We start from the raw sequence: 19,398 nt of genomic DNA on the forward strand, positions 1-19,398 counted from the left end.
GCAATAGCGCAGGAATTTACCTTACATAGGAACACCAATCAATGCAGCTGATAACTCTGATCAGTGCTGATCAGATGATCAACCACACCTCCTGGCTACTGTCGGCCCACACCTGGGCCACCGGATCTCCCCACCCACTGTCCCAGACATCAGGGTGCCACGTGTCATCATCACCGCCGACAGCGACAATGACCCCCCCATGTTACTCATTTCTTTCACTTTTTCTTTCATTTTTTCTTTGTGTATCAATTATCTTACATCATTTTTGTATTGCCCTTACTATGTACTGCAATCATGGTTAAGTAGTATAATAAAATGAATTTCTCGTCACCAAATCTGCTACAATTCATGCTATCTATAACTCAGATCACCAGGTGGGCCCATGAAGGCATGAGATGCAGTGGGGTAGCAATGTCACATCTGCACATGCATGGCATCCACACCTCACAGTTCGGCATTGACAGTGGTGGGCATGATGTTTTCGATCTGAGCAGACTGCACGTGAGCCTTACGAGAACCTCTCTTCATCCCTTTGTTGGACTGAACCTTCTGAGCTCTCTTCAGCACTGGAATGGCAGTCCCATCAGTGACAGCAATGACATTGATGGATGACTCATCTAGAGGGTGGTGGTGCTTAGAGATTGGCACACTTGCAAATGCAGCAGCATCTGCATGAGGTGAGCTCGGATCGACGTGCGGAGCTGCATTGATGAATACGATGTTGACTGCCACAGTGGTGGGTGAAGTGTTGGTGCTTGCCATCGCAGCCATCGATGTGTCGTTCCCCAGGCTGGCTGCTATCATTGACATCATCGATGCATTCGGCACCATTCCGTGCACTGCATTGGCTTGAAAGAAGGTGGCCGTCGCACCACTGCCATCAATAGCAGCTGCAGTCCGTTGCCCGTTGATATGCTCAACCGCGTCCTGGCCGTGAGCAGCACTCCTAACCAAACCTCTACTGGTGGAAGGTGAACCAGGGCTCTGTCCATCTGCAGTCCCTTTGGGCTACAGTCACAGGAAACTTCAGATGATAATGCAGCGACGGGCGGCCGCGAGTCATTTGGCTGTGATGCTTGAAACAGATTGGATTGCCAAGACTTCCAGATCGGTGAGTGTCAGACTCAACTATGGAGACACCTCTGACTGGGAAACTGTCGAAAGCTGGAATGTGGAGGTGTGTGTATGTGGAATGTGAGTGGCGACTCCTGTGCTCGTGAACTGTGGTGGCTGAAGGCCTGGGCTGTGGCATGAGGACTTGCTATATCTAGAAAGTGCTGGTGAAGCACCGACGACAAACCCCTAATTGCTTCTGAACTGGGACGAGCACTGACGATGAACTTCTGGGTGCTAGCGAGGCTACGGGGTCCGATGGGGATGGAATCCTGGTTTGAGACTCGTGACTGGTGGCGTGAGATATGAGAATGTGATAATGTGACTTATCTGGCTGAAACCCGAGTCGAGCTAGAGGCCACTGCTGAGAGTGCTGCCTCTCTCGGTGTCGAAAATCCCAGAGACATAGAACATGATCACAATAGATGTAGACGTAGTCGAGCACGATGCGCTAGCATAGACGAGACGTGAACTGAGTGCTGCTTGGTGGGGAAACTCCGAGTAAAACTTCTTGTTTTTCCTATCTACAATGTAAATTATATAGTGGGTCGAAAATGAGCCAGCTGAGTCACTGAAACATGTTGCAAAGCTCACTCCTGCTCCCTCTCCATATTATACAGTCGGAGAACTGAAGTCCAGCCCTGCCAGGGTCCGTCGGTCCGCTACCCTGTCTTCCATTCAGTTAGTGCACTTGCTTGTTTCCGAGTTGCCTAACCAGTTATGTTCCACCTCTCGCACTGCACCTCGTAATCGACTACACTTCCTCGTGGCTCGCTCGTCATTTCCGTGCCTCATGTTTCGCCTTCTGACTCCTTCACGCGGTTCTGTGTTCCCAGGCTGTCAGTAAAGTCTTCTTCACCCACTCTGGACTGTTCCGGCTCGGCATTTGTCTTTCCAGATTGCAGCAACCCACTATCCGATTGTGCGATAGTCGGACACAGTTTCTGGCATTTTTCCGATCACAGAATATCTCGGTGTGTATCACCATCGCTGTCGTCATTCGCACTGCTAACTCGTTGGACCAATTGCCCCTCATGATACTCCTTCAACCACACATTGTACTCCTCATCCTTCTTCATATAGTGCCAGTAAGCTGTTCCCATCTCCCAAGCTGTGAGACAGAGCTGAACCTCCATGCGGGTGCCTATGTCACTCGGGCAACAGAATTTGCTGAGAGGCCACCCCTTGATGAGCATTCGGTATGGAATCATAATGTTCATCTTAAAGTTGACGTAGGTAAGCTGTCTGACGGGCCGCAAAGACGCTTCTTCTATGAGTGATGTCAGTATAGATGCAGAAGGAAGAAACTCTGATGTACTAAGTTTCTGCTTGATAAGAGCTGCCAGCCGGCTCTTCATTCTAGTGATCTCCTGGTTATAGTTTGTAACAGCATCTATTGACTTCGTAAGATATCGGACATACAGCAGAAGAGGTATGCATACCATCCACTCCAGAAAGCACATATCTGTCCATCCGGGCAGAAAAGTCAGCCACCGAGTTCTTTGTTGTGAACTCAATGAAATCTGAAAGGTGCTTGTCGGTGTAGAATATGTGCGGGCTTCCGTAAGATTCTGGAGTAGAGCGCACGGTGAAGAGAATCATTTGCATCCCCATGCGCTCACTCAATGCCATGAGCTGTCATGATATAAAAGTTAGTGGTGCGAATACGTTGACATGTAGTAATAATTGATGCACCTCATGCTGGATACTTGTGAGCAACCCACGGGCATCATCGAATGTCGCCTGCTCCATGTCATGGACCGAGAACTTCTTTATCTCATGCTCTGCCAGTAGCTCCTTGGTGTATGGCCTGGCAGCCTCAGCACACTCCTTCTTCATCATTGATGCCCACTCCTCCTTCAGTATCAGGGCCCAGTAGTCGGTCTTCCTCTGGGGCTCACCAGGTGGCAGTGCTGAAGATCAAATAAATGAGAATCTCATATGGTGGAATGATTTCAGATACATGTACCATCATTTTGGTGCTTCACTTCACCACATTGCCAGGCATTCCACACATTGACCTTTCACTTGTAGATGGACTTGTGTGGCCATTGCATAATGAGATGATAGTAGTAGTCAACCTTGTAGGAACTGAAGCACTCCCGCATTGCCCGTGCCTGCTCAAGAATCACCTCATGAGCTTCGGACAGTGCTTGGTTTAGTGCCTCCTTTCACTCACATCTGGCATTCTGCAATTGAGCTTTTTCAGCTGCAGTCTTTGGAACAAGTTTGCACTTGGTTCTGGTCCTTCAAGGTCGACGAGCCTGTAGCATTATTGGACTCTTCTGCTTCTTGCTCAGGAGATGGTGCAGGAGATTCTCCACATGAGCTGGAGACATGTCAGAAGGAAGCTCACACGTCAAAGATGTCAGCTGTTAAAGAAGTTGATGGTGTGCAACATGAGACGCATCACGACACACTCACAATTCAACAAAAGTTTCACATGACTTGAAGATGGATTGTGGCAATTCATTGGAAGACAGAGTGGATACATGGTAGATAGAGTTCAGACGTGATTCTTGCATAGAAAGTACATGAATTTCAGGTGCTTTGAAGGGACATCAGCACCGCGGAGGCAAGTGACAAAATCCTCCCTGTTGCAGCTATTAGCAAACACCGCAACCACCTCCACCCATGCACGGTAAGTATATCCATGTGATGGCATGTAATAATCAGCATACATGTCAAGAGATGGCACAAGGACCTTTTTCTTGATGTCATCAGTGAAGCCGAGCATGATGATGCCAGTGTGACATGAACATTGTTGAGATAGCTTGCTGCTACCGGATGGAGACATGGGCTGAATGAATGGAGTCAGTGGGAGAGGTGTAAAGTGCTGTTCAATGGTGTACAGAGTGGTGGTGGGCTCAGCTTTGATGACATAGACCAGGGGAGCAGGAGATTCTTTGACCTGTGAAGGTTCAGTGTCCACCTTGACACCGTGAGATCGGACATTTGAAGGGGTGTGCACTGCACATGAAGGTATTTCTGAGTACATGCTGACTATCTTGGATGTCACCTCATGCACATGTGCCTTGCCAAAACATGACTTGGTCATGGGAGGGCACTTTTCAGATAGTCCAGGTGCTGGTGATGGAACGTTGTCGATGTGAATGTTTCGCATGAGACCTTGAAAGAAGGTTATATTAGCGATGTCAGTGAGAAAGAACTGCCATACTATCGAGTCCTTCCATAGCATGCTCCTGTCATTCCATCATGCCGTTCGCTGCTGCAGAGAAGAAAAGTAAGTTAAATGAAAGAAGTGATGGTGAGAACCAACTCACCATCCCTGTCGTCATCACCATTAGTGTCAGCGCAAATGCTCTCATTCAAGATTTCCATAAGATAGCCCTCGAATGTCCCTAACCACGATGTTGGATCATTCAAAGACTGATACGTTGATGCGCAGCAGAAGCGGCTGACCAAGGGAAGCACGAGGGAGACCCCCGATTTTGGTGATCTATGCCAGCAATGCAATAGGATGGTCTGCACAATTGTCCACATGGGAGTTATTTGCCATGAGGCCACAGAAATTGAGCATCATGGGGATGCTCAGCCATCCTGCAATTGCGCTGATGCTTCTGAACTCAAGAAGTGCTTGGCAGACTTAGCGGTGGCAACAGCATCAGGCAATAGGCACCCAGAAGACCGGGGCAAAGTACCGCCATCATGACAAAGATGTGCGAAGGATGCCCAGCCAAGACAGCATAGGTGAAACATGTTTTAATGCATGTTAACGGTCTGAGCCGGTATCTCAAACAGGAACACAACTATCTCACAGGTTTCAACTAATGTCTTACCCGTTTCATCTTTTCTCTTACTATAATTATTTCTATCACCCAAGCAGGCAAACTCTCGGTGGTGGCCTGCTAGGGAGGTATATAAGCCTACCACATGTACATATCAAACAACAATGAGAGGGAGGAGCTCGAGCCTCCTAGCCCATAGCCTACGTCTCAGAACTTCGTCACTTAGCCAGCAGCTCATTTCTGTTGCCTTAACAATGGTAACTAGGCATATCCTCGCCATTTCAGCTAAGTTCCAGCACCAATCACAGTGCATTTCATCATCATTACATCATCAGGTCCAGCCTACCTAGCAACCGAAGATATTCCAGCACAACTCCCACACTACGTCACCCAGTTACCCCTTTCAGCACTACATTTCCAGGACCCCTCAGATCTGTCTGAGGTCTCGCTCTTATTGGCTTAGATAGCAGCGCTCCGACGGTGTTCGATCAGAAACGCAAATACGATCAACTCCGACCCACCTTCTTGTGACAAAAATGCATTTGTGATCAAGTCCGGTCCCCTTTTGAGCCCTAGACCACTGGATCCTATCCAATTCAGTAATCTTTTCAGTTTCTTCACACATCGAACTTAGCTGGGCTGCTCCGCCTTCCTCCGATCATCATCTCACATATGATCAGCTCTGCCCCGCCTCACTGTGATCAAGTCCGACAGTCCCATGCTTGGAGCCCCTTCCAAATACAGCATTCCCTTCCCACACACCCCTATTTCCACATTCCAAGGCTTGGTATTGGTTGCCCCATTGCTATTTGTCATTTTAGTGACTATTAGCTGCACTTGCCCACTACCTCACACCATCATACATCATTTCCCTGATCCCCATCGCTGGTGACATCAAGATCTAAACAGCTCGCAGCACACCCTCACAAATAAAGTCATCCACACACACAATCCCTGATTACAGCAGACCCTTGATTTAGTGTTGGAGTAGCATGCAGCCAGGAGCTCCACGGACACATCAATGTCACAGGTTCCTTGTGCAAGAAGTGGGCAATGGCCTCTGGTAAGTTTTTGTAGGCCATGAATCTCACATCTGAGAACCCGTGAACCTGTGCATTACACTCGTTAAAAAAAAATGACTTCGCTGTCAGATCTGACAGCGAATCATTCCATGACAGACTCACCAGGAAAAGAAGACACCAGTCTTCCTGCCACAGACAATGACATATACATTGATGAACTCTCTTGTATCCGGGATCACCATTCTTGCTTCATTCCAGAGAAGCAAAGTATGGACGATCTCCTTGATGATTAGGTCATCCGGCTCACATGCATCACCAGCCAAGCGATGAAAAAGCAGCTGCAGTGTGTATATAGAAGTTGCGACGGTGTGATCGGTGTTGTGGATGATGACTGGCAGTGAAGAGGTGTATTCACCATAGCTGACAGGTGGGCTAACGCTCAAACGGTGAGATCACGACTTCACTATCCAAATGTCACTTTACACTCACCACGCACTATAGATACCTGGACATGGACCTCCGAGAACAACATTGTATCGAGAACCTCTGTGCATGATGAGAGAGCAGGGAGAGGTGACAGAGCTGAAGAGAATGTGCGAGGGAACACTGGTATGCTCTGAGTAACAGTGAGTGATGCAGCGACTTCTGCCATCGCTCAATTGCTCAACACCATGAGCTGTGGCTGAGCCACCCGTTCATGCATATGCTCGCTCACACTGATGCAAGCTCATTTTTCTCATAAAATCTTGTAGCTCGCATTGTTTTCAGTTTACTCATCAATATATTTCACTTAAAGTTTTGTCATTGCTCGGCTCTCTCAAGCATTTAGCAATCATTTGGACTTTAACAGTGAGACGGCATAATTCATTACACACAGACCTACACCTTCACAGACAACTCTGAAAGATAATCTACAAGTCCCCCAAGATCGCCATTGACCTCATCATCTTGTGCTGCAAGTAGCTCATCATCCTTGATGCCCAACAGGTTCGTGTGAGTGAGTATTGTCAGAGCGATACGAACACCAGAATCTATTGATGATGCCATCGAACCTTTGCGCTGTCCCAGTGACAGATCGATCGCAAATCCCTTGAGCTCTGAGAGCTGTTGAAGATGGATGAGGTGACGTGCATTGAGGTGGCAACGGTGCTCACAAAACTCCTTAATGGCTACATATAATGGCGACGTCTGTTCATCCAACGAAGTTAGCACATGAGAAAAAAGTACTTCCTCATCAACAATTAATGTATGCAGCTGCCAAGCTTCTATACCAACATGTATGATCTCTTCATGTGCATGATCAAGGCAATGTGCCTTCTTGTCACAGCACCACTGGACAAGAGATCAAAAAGACTAAAACAGGAATGGTCACATGAGACGTGCCACCCTGATCCCCCTGATCCCTAAAGTGGCTTGGAGAGCCTAACACTTACTAGCTGGATAGCAAGCATATGGAAGGGTGAAAGATATATGATGAAGCTGGTAGGCTCAGTGGGTGCTACAGTGATAGACGAGGAGAAACAATCTGAGGTTTTGTTCTCTACATGCTGGTCTTATATATGTGTACAGGTGCTGACTACTATGGGACATGGTTTTAGCTGTCTTCATGCCTACACTACTAAACTATACACGGAACAATAAATGGGAGAATCTATCTATAAGTAGAACAATAGGTGAGAAGATCGGTCTTCATCCGTAACAATGGTGAGACGATCCATCCTATCGTGGTAATGGCTATACCTTGAGCCGATTGCCTAGACGATCCTAAACAATAGTCCTTGTTCCCTTGTTTCCAAATGGGTGCCTCTATTGTATCCTGGAATAGACAGATCTGACCGTATCATCCACGGGTCTGGACCGTAACATGTGATGTGGACTATCACCTGATCTCTATGCATCACGCCTGTGGCTGAGTGGCGTGAGATATTGGTAAAGCACGTGATTTGTGGTGTGAGAAAAGTCACGTGCGGACTTTGTGGTGAAAATCTGTGACACTGCCCCCCTCTCAAGGCTCATTGTTCCGAGGAGCCAAAACCTTTGTTTCCTCTTCTTGTTGCTCATAACGGTTGATAGCTTTTGTGAGGAAGCCCTTCAGCATAATATTCGAAGATTATCTGGGCTATCCTGTCTCCTGGCTTAACTGAAAATACGAAATCTGTTGTGTTGATCAGTACGACCTTGAGTTCTCCAGTGTAATCTGAATCAACGACTCCTGCGCCCACATCAATTCCTCAAGCGGCCAGTCCACTTCGTGGAGCGATTTGTGTGTAGGTGTGTTTGGGAGGGTTAATGGCGACTCCTGTCCCTACCACAGATCGTGAATGTGGGGGGATTTCATGCGTCTCTGCTGCATAAATATCCCATCTGGCTGCTTCATTTGAGGATTTTTTCGGTGATTTGATGAGATCTGTCATTTTATGATATAGGAAGAACTCATCTGGGTGGTCGGACATGTTGATTCTGTGTGTGGATATCGGTGCAACTTCGTATGAGGATAATTCGAAGCGTTTTCCACCAAATGTAACGACCCTGATTGGTGCTTTGGCTGCATCTGGGTGTTGTTGGTGGAATTCTTGAAGAAGCTCATCGGCATTCGTAAGATTTGTTCGGGGTTCCCATGTATCGTCGAAATGGTCATAGCCTTTCCATTTGACGAGGTATTGGACCCTTCCCCTTACGACCTTAGAGTCTAGTATTTCTTCAACTTCGAATTCTGGTTCTCCTTCGATTTCTATAGCTGGGGGCTTTGGGGGTTCGCAGTTTGCGACCGTGTCTTGATGATACATGATTAACTTGCTAGCATGGAAGACTGGGTGGACCTTCATTTGCTTGGGCAATTCTAATCTGAACGTGACTGGGCCTAGCTTCTGAAGTACTTTGTAAGGTCCGAAGTTTTGTGTGCCTAGCTTCACGGATTTGACTTTTACTCTGAGATCTTTCCCTTTGAGTAGTACTAGGTCTCCGACTTTGAATGGGACTTCTTCCTTTTTCTCGTCGAAGTACCATTTCATCCGTGAAGCTGAAACTTCCAATGCTGCCTTGGCCTGTTCTTGTGCCTCGGATCAGTGGGTGAATAAATGTTCCAATGAAGGATGACATATTGATTCATGTACGTCTGGTGCCATTTTTGGACGTCGGCCATATTCGACAAACAATGGGGAAAGTGCAGTGGACTCATGGGTCTGGTTGTTGTATGAAAATTCTGCTGTCGGCAGATAGTAGACCCAATCATTTTGTCTGTGGTTGCAGTACATGCAAAGGTACTGTTCCAACACCTAGTTAACCCTTTCCGTCTGACCGTCTGTTTGGGGGTGGTATGCTGTAGACATTGTAGACTTTATACTGAGCTTCTGACAAAACTCCTGGAATAGTTTACTCACAAATTGAGTACCTCTGTCTGAGATAATCTGGCATGGTAATCTGTGGAGTTTGAAGACTTCGTTATAGAATATGTTGGCGACTTGTGATGAGGTGACTGTGTCATCTGTTGCATAGAAGTGCGCTCACTTCGTGAGTCTGTCTACGACGACAAGTACTGCTGTCTTCTTTTCTCCCCTAAAGTCCGTTGCTGGAGGAAGTTGTGTGATGAGGTTGACCGTCACGATCTCCCATGGTCCTCCTGGTACCTCATTGGGTTGTAGTAGCCTGTATGGTTTTTCTCTTGAGTACTTGTTGCGTTGACAACTGTCGCAACCTTGTACATATTGTTTAACCATTACGGACATTCCTGGCCACCAATAATTCCGAGTAATGAGCTCCAACGTTTTGAACCTGCCTGGGTGTCCAGCTGGTAAAGTGTCATGGTGGAGCTTTATTAGGTCAAGGCATAGCTGTTGATCTTTGGGGACATAAACCTTTCCACGATGGAGCAGCAGTCCGTGCTCAAAGTTCCATTCTGCGAGGTTTTTCTCAAATTTGTGCTGTCCTGTAGTCAAAAGTGCACGATAATCCTTGGTCATCATGTCGTCTATGAGTGCTTTCTTGATCCTTTCCAGTAGTTGAGCATCATCAACTTCCGATGCGTGAGCGGGTCGAATCACATTGATAGCGAAAAATTCAGGTTTTAACAGCATTTGGTTCGAATTGTCGCTGTCTACCCCCCTCTCATGGTCTGGCCTCCTGGACAGAGGATCGGCATGTAACATTGTCTTTCCAGGTCGGTGATTAAGTATGAAATTAAAACGTGTGAGGAATAATGACCAGCGTGCTTGGTGCCGGGATAATTTCTGTGCCTGGCAGAAGTATGTAAGGTTGAGATAGTCTGACCAAATCTCGATGGGTTCTGGGTGTCCTTCTAAATAGTGCCGGTATTCTTCTAGTGCCCAAATAATTGCAAGCATCTCTTTGTCATAAATCTCATAGTTTCGCTCATGTTCGTTGAGTGATTTAGAGTAGTATGCGACTGGATGCCATAGCTTGTCTTCTCCTAGTTGTTCGAGTACTGCACCAGTTGCGTAGTCTGAAGAATCGGTCTCCAGATGGTATGGTGCAGTATCATTGAGGAGCTGTAGGATCGGGGCAGAGGTGAATGCCGTTTTGAGTGCACTGAAGGCTTGGTCTTGCTTTTCCTTCCATTGCCAGGGCACGTCCTTACAGGTGAGAAGCGTTAAGGGTCGTGCGAGTTTCGCAAAGTCCTTTATAAATTGCCTGTAGAAATTCGCGAATCCTAAAAAGGCCTGTACTTGTTTGACCTTAGTAGATGCTGGCCAGCCAAGGACACCTTCGACTTTAGCAGGGTCCATCTGTACCGAGTTCTTGCTGATTATCGTGCCAAGATACTCGATTGAGGACTATTCAAAGAAGCATTTCTCCGGTTTGGCATACAAGTCATTGTCCCGGAGGCGCTGTAGAACTGCATTTACTAGTCGTCGGTGTTCTTTGAGATCGTCCGTAAAAATGAGAATGTCGTCTGAGTAGACTACCACCTTTCCAGTATGAATTAAGTCTTCGAGGACTGTATTCATCATTGTTTGGAAGGTGCTAGCAGCATTGCAGAAGCCGAAGTACATTACGGTGGGTTCGAAGAGGCCGCGGTGTGTGATGAAGGCAGCTTTTTCTTCATCTCCTTCCCTAATCCTTATGTTGTTGAACCCCCATCTCAGGTCAAGCTTTGTAAATATGCTAGCTTGTGAGAGTCTGTCAATGAGGTCCGAAATGCGTGGGATTGGGAACTTGTTTTTCTTCGTTACTGCGTTGAGGTTCCTGTAGTCTTGTACTAATCTCAGTGATCCATCTTTCTTTTTGACAAAGAAGACGGGTGCTGCTGTTGGACTCCTTGATCTCTTAATGTATCCTTTGGCTAACTCTTGGTCTATCTGTCACAAATACAGTCCTTGTGACCCTAACCATTCTCATATAAATATTCTAAGCGCCAGCACTAAGCGCTGGACCAGACTATACATCACTTAGTCAGATATCCAAGCGCACATCTGTATATTACACAGATGGTGCTGATGCACATAGCATATACATTACTTATGCTGGTATAGAGAATAGGCTAGAAGGGTCACCTGTAAGGACTAGATCCAACATACAGTCTCATGTCCTCACGTGGCCTCCAGCGAGCTATGCTGCTATATGGACCTATAGCCGAAAGGCATCCAGCAAGCGTAGAACGAGGGAGAAAGTAGTCACGTGACTAAAGCCCTATAAATGGAATACGTCACAAATGTACCGATCATATACAATCTGACACAATGGATCGTATTACGATCACAGTTCCCAAGGGAACCATTGAGTCCTCAATAAGGTTGTATCGGCATGTGACATATCGGGATCAACCAGAGATCGATTGACTAGTCACCTATATTAAAGTCCAGACTATACTTAGCCTTATCAGGACTTGCGGCATACAATAGTCATTGAGATAGATCTCATAGCGTCTATAAGACTGAACAAACCAAGCCTAAATCCTAGTCTCATTAGAGACCTGTTAAAGGAGTAGGGCAAGGCAGTCTACACTATCCATATCTCACAGATACGATGGAACAGCTCCTTACTGGACTTAGCATATGCGACAACCCGATCCCTGAATAGGATCCTCAATAGGGTTGCGTCATTAAGTCTGGGCCATTCCAGAGCTATATCAAGATAGAACATCTGGATCATTCACATGCATCACCCAGCATACACATAACGTACACTTATGATGTAATGAGTCCAGAATGTCTAAAGCACACATCACGTGCAGCTCAGATCTGCAGATCGGGCCTTCGATCTGACTCGAGTCATAATGACTCCTCCGCAGTCTTGGATCCGGATTAACTTGATAAGATAGAAGCCAGATTAGAGTGCGCAGCACTCCTTCTAATAGTCTTGGCCAATATCAAGTAGATAACCGGAGCACTGTCGGATGTTTCACTGACAGATGAGGATAAGTATTGACAGATCAGAATCCCAAATGGAGATATCATGGGACTCCTCAGTTAAGGGTACTCACACCACAAGGCATGGTCCAATAGACACAAGTAGTTATATTTAGGTCATAGTTGCGATAGGTCATCACAATGTAGTGGCGCCATTAGAAGGTATTTGGTGCAGCACCTCACCATTGTGTACTAAAGATAGGATTCCCATCTGTCCTCGATCTGTGGGTCCACCCACGGTATCAGGGGTCCTCAGATCTATTACAGGGATCCTAGTACACAATGTTATTATAGTAGTAAGTATGATAGACGGTATATCGGGGTACTCCCCTGCTTGTATATATATCGCTACTAACTGGGAGTAGATCCCTCAGTTCTATCATACTTCCCCACCTGGGGCTCACTCCTTATTCGAGTCCTAGCGGACTGGCTAGCAATCCAGGTCAATGACCATCCGACATGGGACTTCAGGCCACCCAACTGAGGGCCTGCTTGCAGTTGTGTAGTGATACACATTATCCTGCCACCACCTTCTCTAGTCACCCTATCACGTCGACCACCATGAGTTGGTTCTGGATGTTAGAGGTAATTCATGTCTAGTCAGGATCACATTGGTGCTGACACATTAGCTTGTGTTTGGAGGATATTCCCGAGTGATTCGTGACATTATGATAGAACTCACAATAAGTGGTCTCTCACCGCTTGTCCGTTGAGATACGGCGTCCACCCACACGATAGTGGTGTTATCTCTTCACCTGACGTTCCGTCAGTCGCCGGCACTACCCAATGCTCTGTGTGACCTCGAGGATAACACTTGGACGCTGTACGGACACCTAAGATCCCTTCGCAAAGGATCTTACTAAATCAGATGAATGTACATAAACTGTGACTGCGCTACGGCGTAACCAGTATGAATACATTTAACTCTGGTTTAGGTTCTGTCCTGTACGAAGAGTCTCGTCTCTTCAGTCTTCTTGCAAACAAGAAGCAAGCCTACAAGACCTTAGGACTAGCTACCTATCGAGATCTTTGTATAAATGATATAAATAATATATGAGAAAAACCCTCATCGAATATTATATAAATTATATATCAAAGATTTCAAACCATCATTGCATTACTCAAGCATGAATACTGAGTCGCTACATTCTACCAAGCAATAGTACTCAGTGGTTTCATCCACCACACGTATTCATCACAAGTTAACTCTAATCCATAAAAACGTCTATTATGGATCTTCCAGTAGTAATTTCACTTACTCCACCTTTTATCAATCGTTCCACATCTCAAGTAAAGATGTATTGGCCTATATCTACCATCGGGCTTTGGGAGCAAATTCCCAGAAGTGATCAGCGAAGGCTCATAGAAGCTTTGCAACAGTACAGATGATGGGCAGGGCAAGGTTATTTCGAATATCGAAGTGTCGAATTCTTCATCCAACCAGGAGCACTTTGGTATCAGTGGTGACTTCAAGAAGTCCACTATGTCACAAAATACCAAGTGTCTTATCTAAACTGGTGGGACTGGATTAATTCCATTGAAGAAATCCTTAAAAACCTCGATGAAAGACCCATAAACTGCCTGTCATTCCATCAAAAAAGGAAGTTGTACTGTAAGGTGCAAAAAGCGAGACAAAAAGGAGCATATCACACCTCCACCTCGTAATACCTATCACTCCCATATTAGGTCAAGGGGAAAATTGATATGATGAAGATGAAAAGGAAGAATACATGTCTGGCATGACAATCGAATAATTACCCCTCAAACGGAAGCAACGGCAGCTTCAAGCGCCATTATGTTGACTTCCGGGTAATGATTGTTGCGACTACATTCCAGTCGCATCCCTCATATATATTACACACCCTCCTCATTATCAAGCGATCTAGATGCTGCAAGATTCAAGGATTCATGGTTAAATCATAACTCTTTTATACGAATTCCTATCGAATCGCCCAAATAAAACTGTAAAGCAAGGTTTTGCGTTCACTCCAGATAATTGGATGCATAAATTCCCAATTATAGAGGAACAAAAAAGTCGCTATAAGCTTAACATCAGTAAAGGGCCCTAGCAGCCTATATCACCGTAATCATCCTTACCAGGATCTATTAATTACAATCGCTTAACTTCAATATAAAATATTCGCAATCCTGTGTTTCGTAAAAGCGTACACTAGTAAGCAACAGAAACCAGGCTCGAGCAAAATAACCAGTAGCAAAGGTTAACTCGAGCCACTGCATCTAAGAAGTATAACGGCAGCTTAGAAGCACCACTATGTTATATCTTCAGCAGTCTAGGTTATATCACAACCATTTCTGTTGCCGTACATATATTGGACAACTATATAAAGACATCTTAGACAGGTTGTATCGAATCAAATCACGATTCAAATGATACACCAATAAACCTCTGCATGATCAATAAAATCAACCGCGTATCATACAAATTCTCGCAATGAGGGTATGTACGTGTGACTGGTTAGATCATCTATTAAAGCAGACTTTTATGGTTTATGCCAAAGAGTTATTTCTAGCTACCATGATTTAAGGCCAACAACATACGAAGCAAAGTATGTGTGCATAGCTCTAAAAATCTGTGACGTCCTGGTCAATATGACCCCAAGGGACCTTAAGTCACCTAGGCTTCGAACAAACTCATGTCTAGTCCAATATCAATAAATGAATACACAAAATCTTTGTTAAACATTTGCACAATAATGCTTCTGACCGACAGCGGTCCTTACAATAGAAGTATTAGCAATGTTAACAAGAAAATGGATTTACGCCATTACAATAAACCTATAAGCCATCAGCCAAGAAATGACTTGCTGGGTCCACTGATAATAACCCAGTATCCCCACGTATAGATTGTAGTACATACGCTGGGATGATCGAGGATATCGACGTGTAGATTGAAGTATGCACGCCGAGAACTCCGAGTAATTAATGGAGGATTCTGCTGCGTAGATTGTAGTACGTGCAGTAGAACAGTCAATCATTGATCAATAAAGGCAAAATGGTATAAAGGCGTAATGGAATATCGCAAATATTAGAAAGGAAAAGGAGGCACACACTGTGCTAGTGTAAAGGGATTTGCACAGATCAATCCAAGAGTTAGATCACTTCCTATTAAACGAGAATCTCCGGCAACACGGACTTCGTATTCTCGAGGAAGGAAATCAATGCAAGTCATTATAAATTGCGGTCAAATCAGAAGACTCTATAGCAATATAAAATGACACCTAACGGATAACCTGAAGAAGCGCAGCTGTTTACATCACAAACAGCTACAAGTCGAGGATGTGTAACAACTTGATTTTGAAACAAGTTGGCACCATTGACAATTCCCAGTCAATGAAGAAATCGACGGCTATCAAAAAGCCTTGTAGTCGATCTATACCTCGCCGACGGTTGATAACTCCACACCGTCGCAAAAGAATAGAAATGCTATATGAACGTACAAATTATCTGTGATGTTCAGATAGTACCTTCAAAGCTGTAAAGCAAGCATTTCGTCAAGCCCTGTCAGCAGAATTGAGCCTAGTTAGCCAATTCAATTAAATCATCTATATTGCCTCTCGTGCAATAAAGTCTTCTTCATATAAAAAGACACGAGCTCAATAGGCAATAAGGGAATGACACTATAACATCAAGTTTCTATGCACTCAATAAACCTTTGTCATTAAGGCAGTACTGGCAGCTTTGAGCGCCATAATAGTACAATAAGCCCGACATGACTGGTAAAGCATCCTTAACATCACAAGGATGGACTACTCCAATAAGAGCATCTTTAGTCGAAAAAGCATCTGGAGATAATAGCAGATAATAATATAACTGCCGGTAATCAAAACCGCTCATCGCTACAGATCCTTATATCAACTAAGACACTCGGAGATATTCACCAAGGTTTAATAAGAGGCAATACCTTCATTAAATCAATGAATACTGCTGGGTGGCATAAAACTTCTCAAGGAAAGACATAAGCCATTCGGAAACTGGGCGTAAATGATTAAGTTCGATTGAGCGACCAACAGAAACGTAATGTCAATACCAAGAAAAGCCATTCATTGAAGGAACTTTCATCAAACCAAGAATATGCTGACCAAACATTCTTGGCAATACCCATGGGAAGATTCTAATCCCTGCGATCGATCACATCATGAAGGATCAGATCGATCAGCAAAACACATCAACTGGCTACATGCGAGTCTAGCCAGTGACCGCCATAAATCGCGAGTAGAGGTTGAAAGAGTACCTCAATACTCTTGATTATTCAGAGGAAAAGGACATCACATCAATGCGGATAATAAGTCAATCAGGCATACAGTGTTCACGGAGATCTGACTCCGCTATAACTGGTAAAAGGCTCTACTATTCCTAACCGGCCCCACGAACACCTGATAGACAAAATGAATTATAATTCATTGTCCTTAATACCTTGCCACCTATTCGGTACCAACAAAGCATACAAATCATCGCTTGTCTTAGAGCTTCTCTCACTGCTGCTCATACGATCAGTTCGAACTTGCCTCATATTCGAAGACAATACATCCTTATGTCCCTTATATAAGTCAAACCTATTTTCCTGACTGGCAGCTTTGAGCGCCATTATAGTCAAGGATGTTTGTACTTGGACATTAAATAAGGAGGTCTTTCGACAACGGCACTGAATGTTCTGAACAATCACAACAAGTTGAATCGGTCCAGCAATACTTAATCATATTTCGATGGACTGATCAACGAGCCTAAGTGCAAAAGAGATGGACGCTCTTGCGCGCAACTGTAACGAATGACTAGATCAGCAAAAAAAACCTCAAGTCATCCACTGGAGTGCGGCAAATGCTATAAGTAATATGCTTTATGCAATTTTTTTATGCATTAATGCAGAAAAATATAAAACACTGCACAACGAAGGGGATGAGTGATAAAGGTTCTGATCAATCAGTAATCCGATGTCCGCCATTAGCAACGGACACATACGATCTATGATTACTTCATTCTTACATTAAAGTTGCCTGCTATGCGCACAAGACCTCGGTACATGAAGGGTCAAATAAAGAGCAATAACCTGAATTTTCAAACGACCATATTGTCTGCCTACATCACTGGCAGATACAAGTGGAAATACTATGTCCAGGAGGCCATACCTCGAAGAGGGGGTAGAAATTGCAAAATTGCTAGCCATGTATTATAAATTGCGACCAAATACAAAGGTCCTAAAGCAATATAAAATACATAGCAACCTCTCGAGCAGGCTCCGCCAGATGAGGACAATTCCTTCAAGTATCCACTACCACTTGAACTAGTGTATTCAACAACCACATGCATTATAAATCGCGGTTCAAACAAAACGAACCCTAATGCGATAAACAATGTATGCTTCAAAAGACTCACATCTACAAAAGACGTCAAGACCGACCTCAAAACAATACATAACCCACAAGATTTAGGATCCTCATTGAGCAATTCTATCGGAAAGCTCCTCAAACGTATCAAAACATTCCATAATCCATAAAATAGAAACTTGTGCTATACCAATAAGAAGAAAGACAGTCCACCGTCCGCATCGCTGACTTTAAAAGAACGTTCAGGACCTGTTGTCTAACTTCAAAATGGTATCTTCAATCACACATAAGTTCTATTATAAGGATTGGCAATATATGATGTCTATGTTTCCATCGAATTTTACTACTGTGAATGGGTAGCACTGGCAGCTTTGAGTGCCATTAAAGTAAACCTAACCAGTAGTGATTCCAATCGATAGGATAAAAACAAGTTCATCATGGACCAGTTATGAGACACGAATCATTTCGTGACACATAGTATCCTCGCCTACATAACTCCTCGAAGAACCTAGGATTCAAAGGACCTTCAAGCACACCTCGGTGAAAGATCGTCTATTTTCGAATTCAGTATCAATGCCTATTAGCAGTGTGATGAGAAAATGGTAGTAGCTGTCAAAAGCCACGACCTACCTGAAAAACTCACCAACCTGCTGCATTAAATATTGAAAACACGGAAATGTGCTGCACTTTATTGTGCCCTTAAGCACCTTAGATCTTTCCACCATGACGAAGTATAAGAAACTGGATCAAAAAGTAACGAACTGACGTGCGAAACATTATCCAGTTATATTAGTCATCTGTGCTGTCCTACAATAATCCTGCTGAGATTCTCGGTGCTAAACACACCATAAGGGAAGATCAGCCTACACTTCGACGGAGCTCAGGCCTTAAAAAGGGGGTACTGTCACAAATACAGTCCTTGTGACCCTAACCATTCTCATATAAATACTCTAAGCACCAGCACTAAGCGCTGGACCAGACTATACATCACTTAGTCAGGTATCCAAGCGCACATCTGTATATTACACAGATGGTGCTAACGCACATAGCATATACATTACTTATGCTGATATAGAGAATAGGCTAGAAGGGTCGCCTGTAAGGACTAGATCCAACATACAGTCTCATGTCCTCACGTGGCCTCCAGCGAGCTATGCTGCTATATGAACCTATAGCCGAAAGGCATCCAGCAAGCGTAGAATGAGAGAGAAAGTAGTCACGTGACTAAAGCCCTATAAATGGAATATGTCACAAATGTACCGATCATATACAATCTGACACAATGGATTGTATTACGATCACAGTTCCCAAGGGAACCATTGAGTCCTCAATAAGGTTGTATCGGCACGTGACATATCGGGATCAATCAGAGATCGATTGACTAGTCACCTATATTAAAGTCCAGACTATACTTAGCCTTATCAGAACTTGCGGCATACAATAGTCATTGAGATAGATCTCATAGCGTCTATAAGACTGAACAAACCAAGCCTAAATCCTAGTTTCATTAGAGACCTGTTAAAGGATTAGGGCAAGGCAGTCTACGCTATCCATATCCCACAGATACGATGGAACAGCTCCTTACTGGACTTAGCATATGCGACAACCCGATCCCTGATAAAATCCTCAATAGGGTTGCGTCATTAAGTCTGGGCCATTCCAGAGCTATATCAAGATAGAACATCTGGATCATTCATATGCATCACCCAGCGTACACATAACGTACACTTATGATGTAATGAGTCCAGAATGTCTAAAGCACACATCACGTGCAGCTCAGATCTGCAGATCGGGCCTTCGATCTGAC

At 44.6% G+C, this 19,398-nt stretch overlaps 3 protein-coding genes across 3 annotated transcripts; all 3 read right to left on the bottom strand.

Annotated features, from left to right (window-relative positions):
* Positions 1–444: 444 nt before the first annotated feature.
* On the bottom strand, positions 445–771 carry LAESUDRAFT_759116 (uncharacterized protein; the record flags this gene model as incomplete). The annotated part of the gene is made up of 1 exon (XM_040912550.1): positions 445–771. One exon carries the CDS (start codon positions 769–771, stop codon positions 445–447), a length of 327 nt encoding a protein of 108 aa, XP_040764342.1.
* A 1,301-nt stretch (positions 772–2,072) lies between these two features.
* On the bottom strand, positions 2,073–2,952 carry LAESUDRAFT_759117 (uncharacterized protein; the record flags this gene model as incomplete). The annotated part of the gene is made up of 4 exons (XM_040912551.1): positions 2,073–2,383; positions 2,432–2,506; positions 2,556–2,748; positions 2,809–2,952. 4 exons carry the CDS (start codon positions 2,950–2,952, stop codon positions 2,073–2,075), a joined length of 723 nt encoding a protein of 240 aa, XP_040764343.1.
* Positions 2,953–3,619: 667 nt separating this feature from the next.
* LAESUDRAFT_714070 (uncharacterized protein) lies at positions 3,620–4,455 on the bottom strand (the record flags this gene model as incomplete). Its single annotated transcript, XM_040907040.1, has 2 exons — positions 3,620–4,242; positions 4,398–4,455. The coding sequence occupies 2 exons, from the start codon at positions 4,453–4,455 to the stop codon at positions 3,620–3,622; spliced, it is 681 nt and encodes a 226-aa protein (XP_040764344.1).
* Between the last annotated feature and the right edge of the window lie 14,943 nt (positions 4,456–19,398).

The sequence above is a fragment of the Laetiporus sulphureus genome (genome assembly GCF_001632365.1).
Source record: "Laetiporus sulphureus 93-53 unplaced genomic scaffold LAESUscaffold_19, whole genome shotgun sequence".
In the NCBI taxonomy this organism is placed as follows: Eukaryota; Fungi; Basidiomycota; class Agaricomycetes; order Polyporales; family Laetiporaceae; genus Laetiporus; species Laetiporus sulphureus.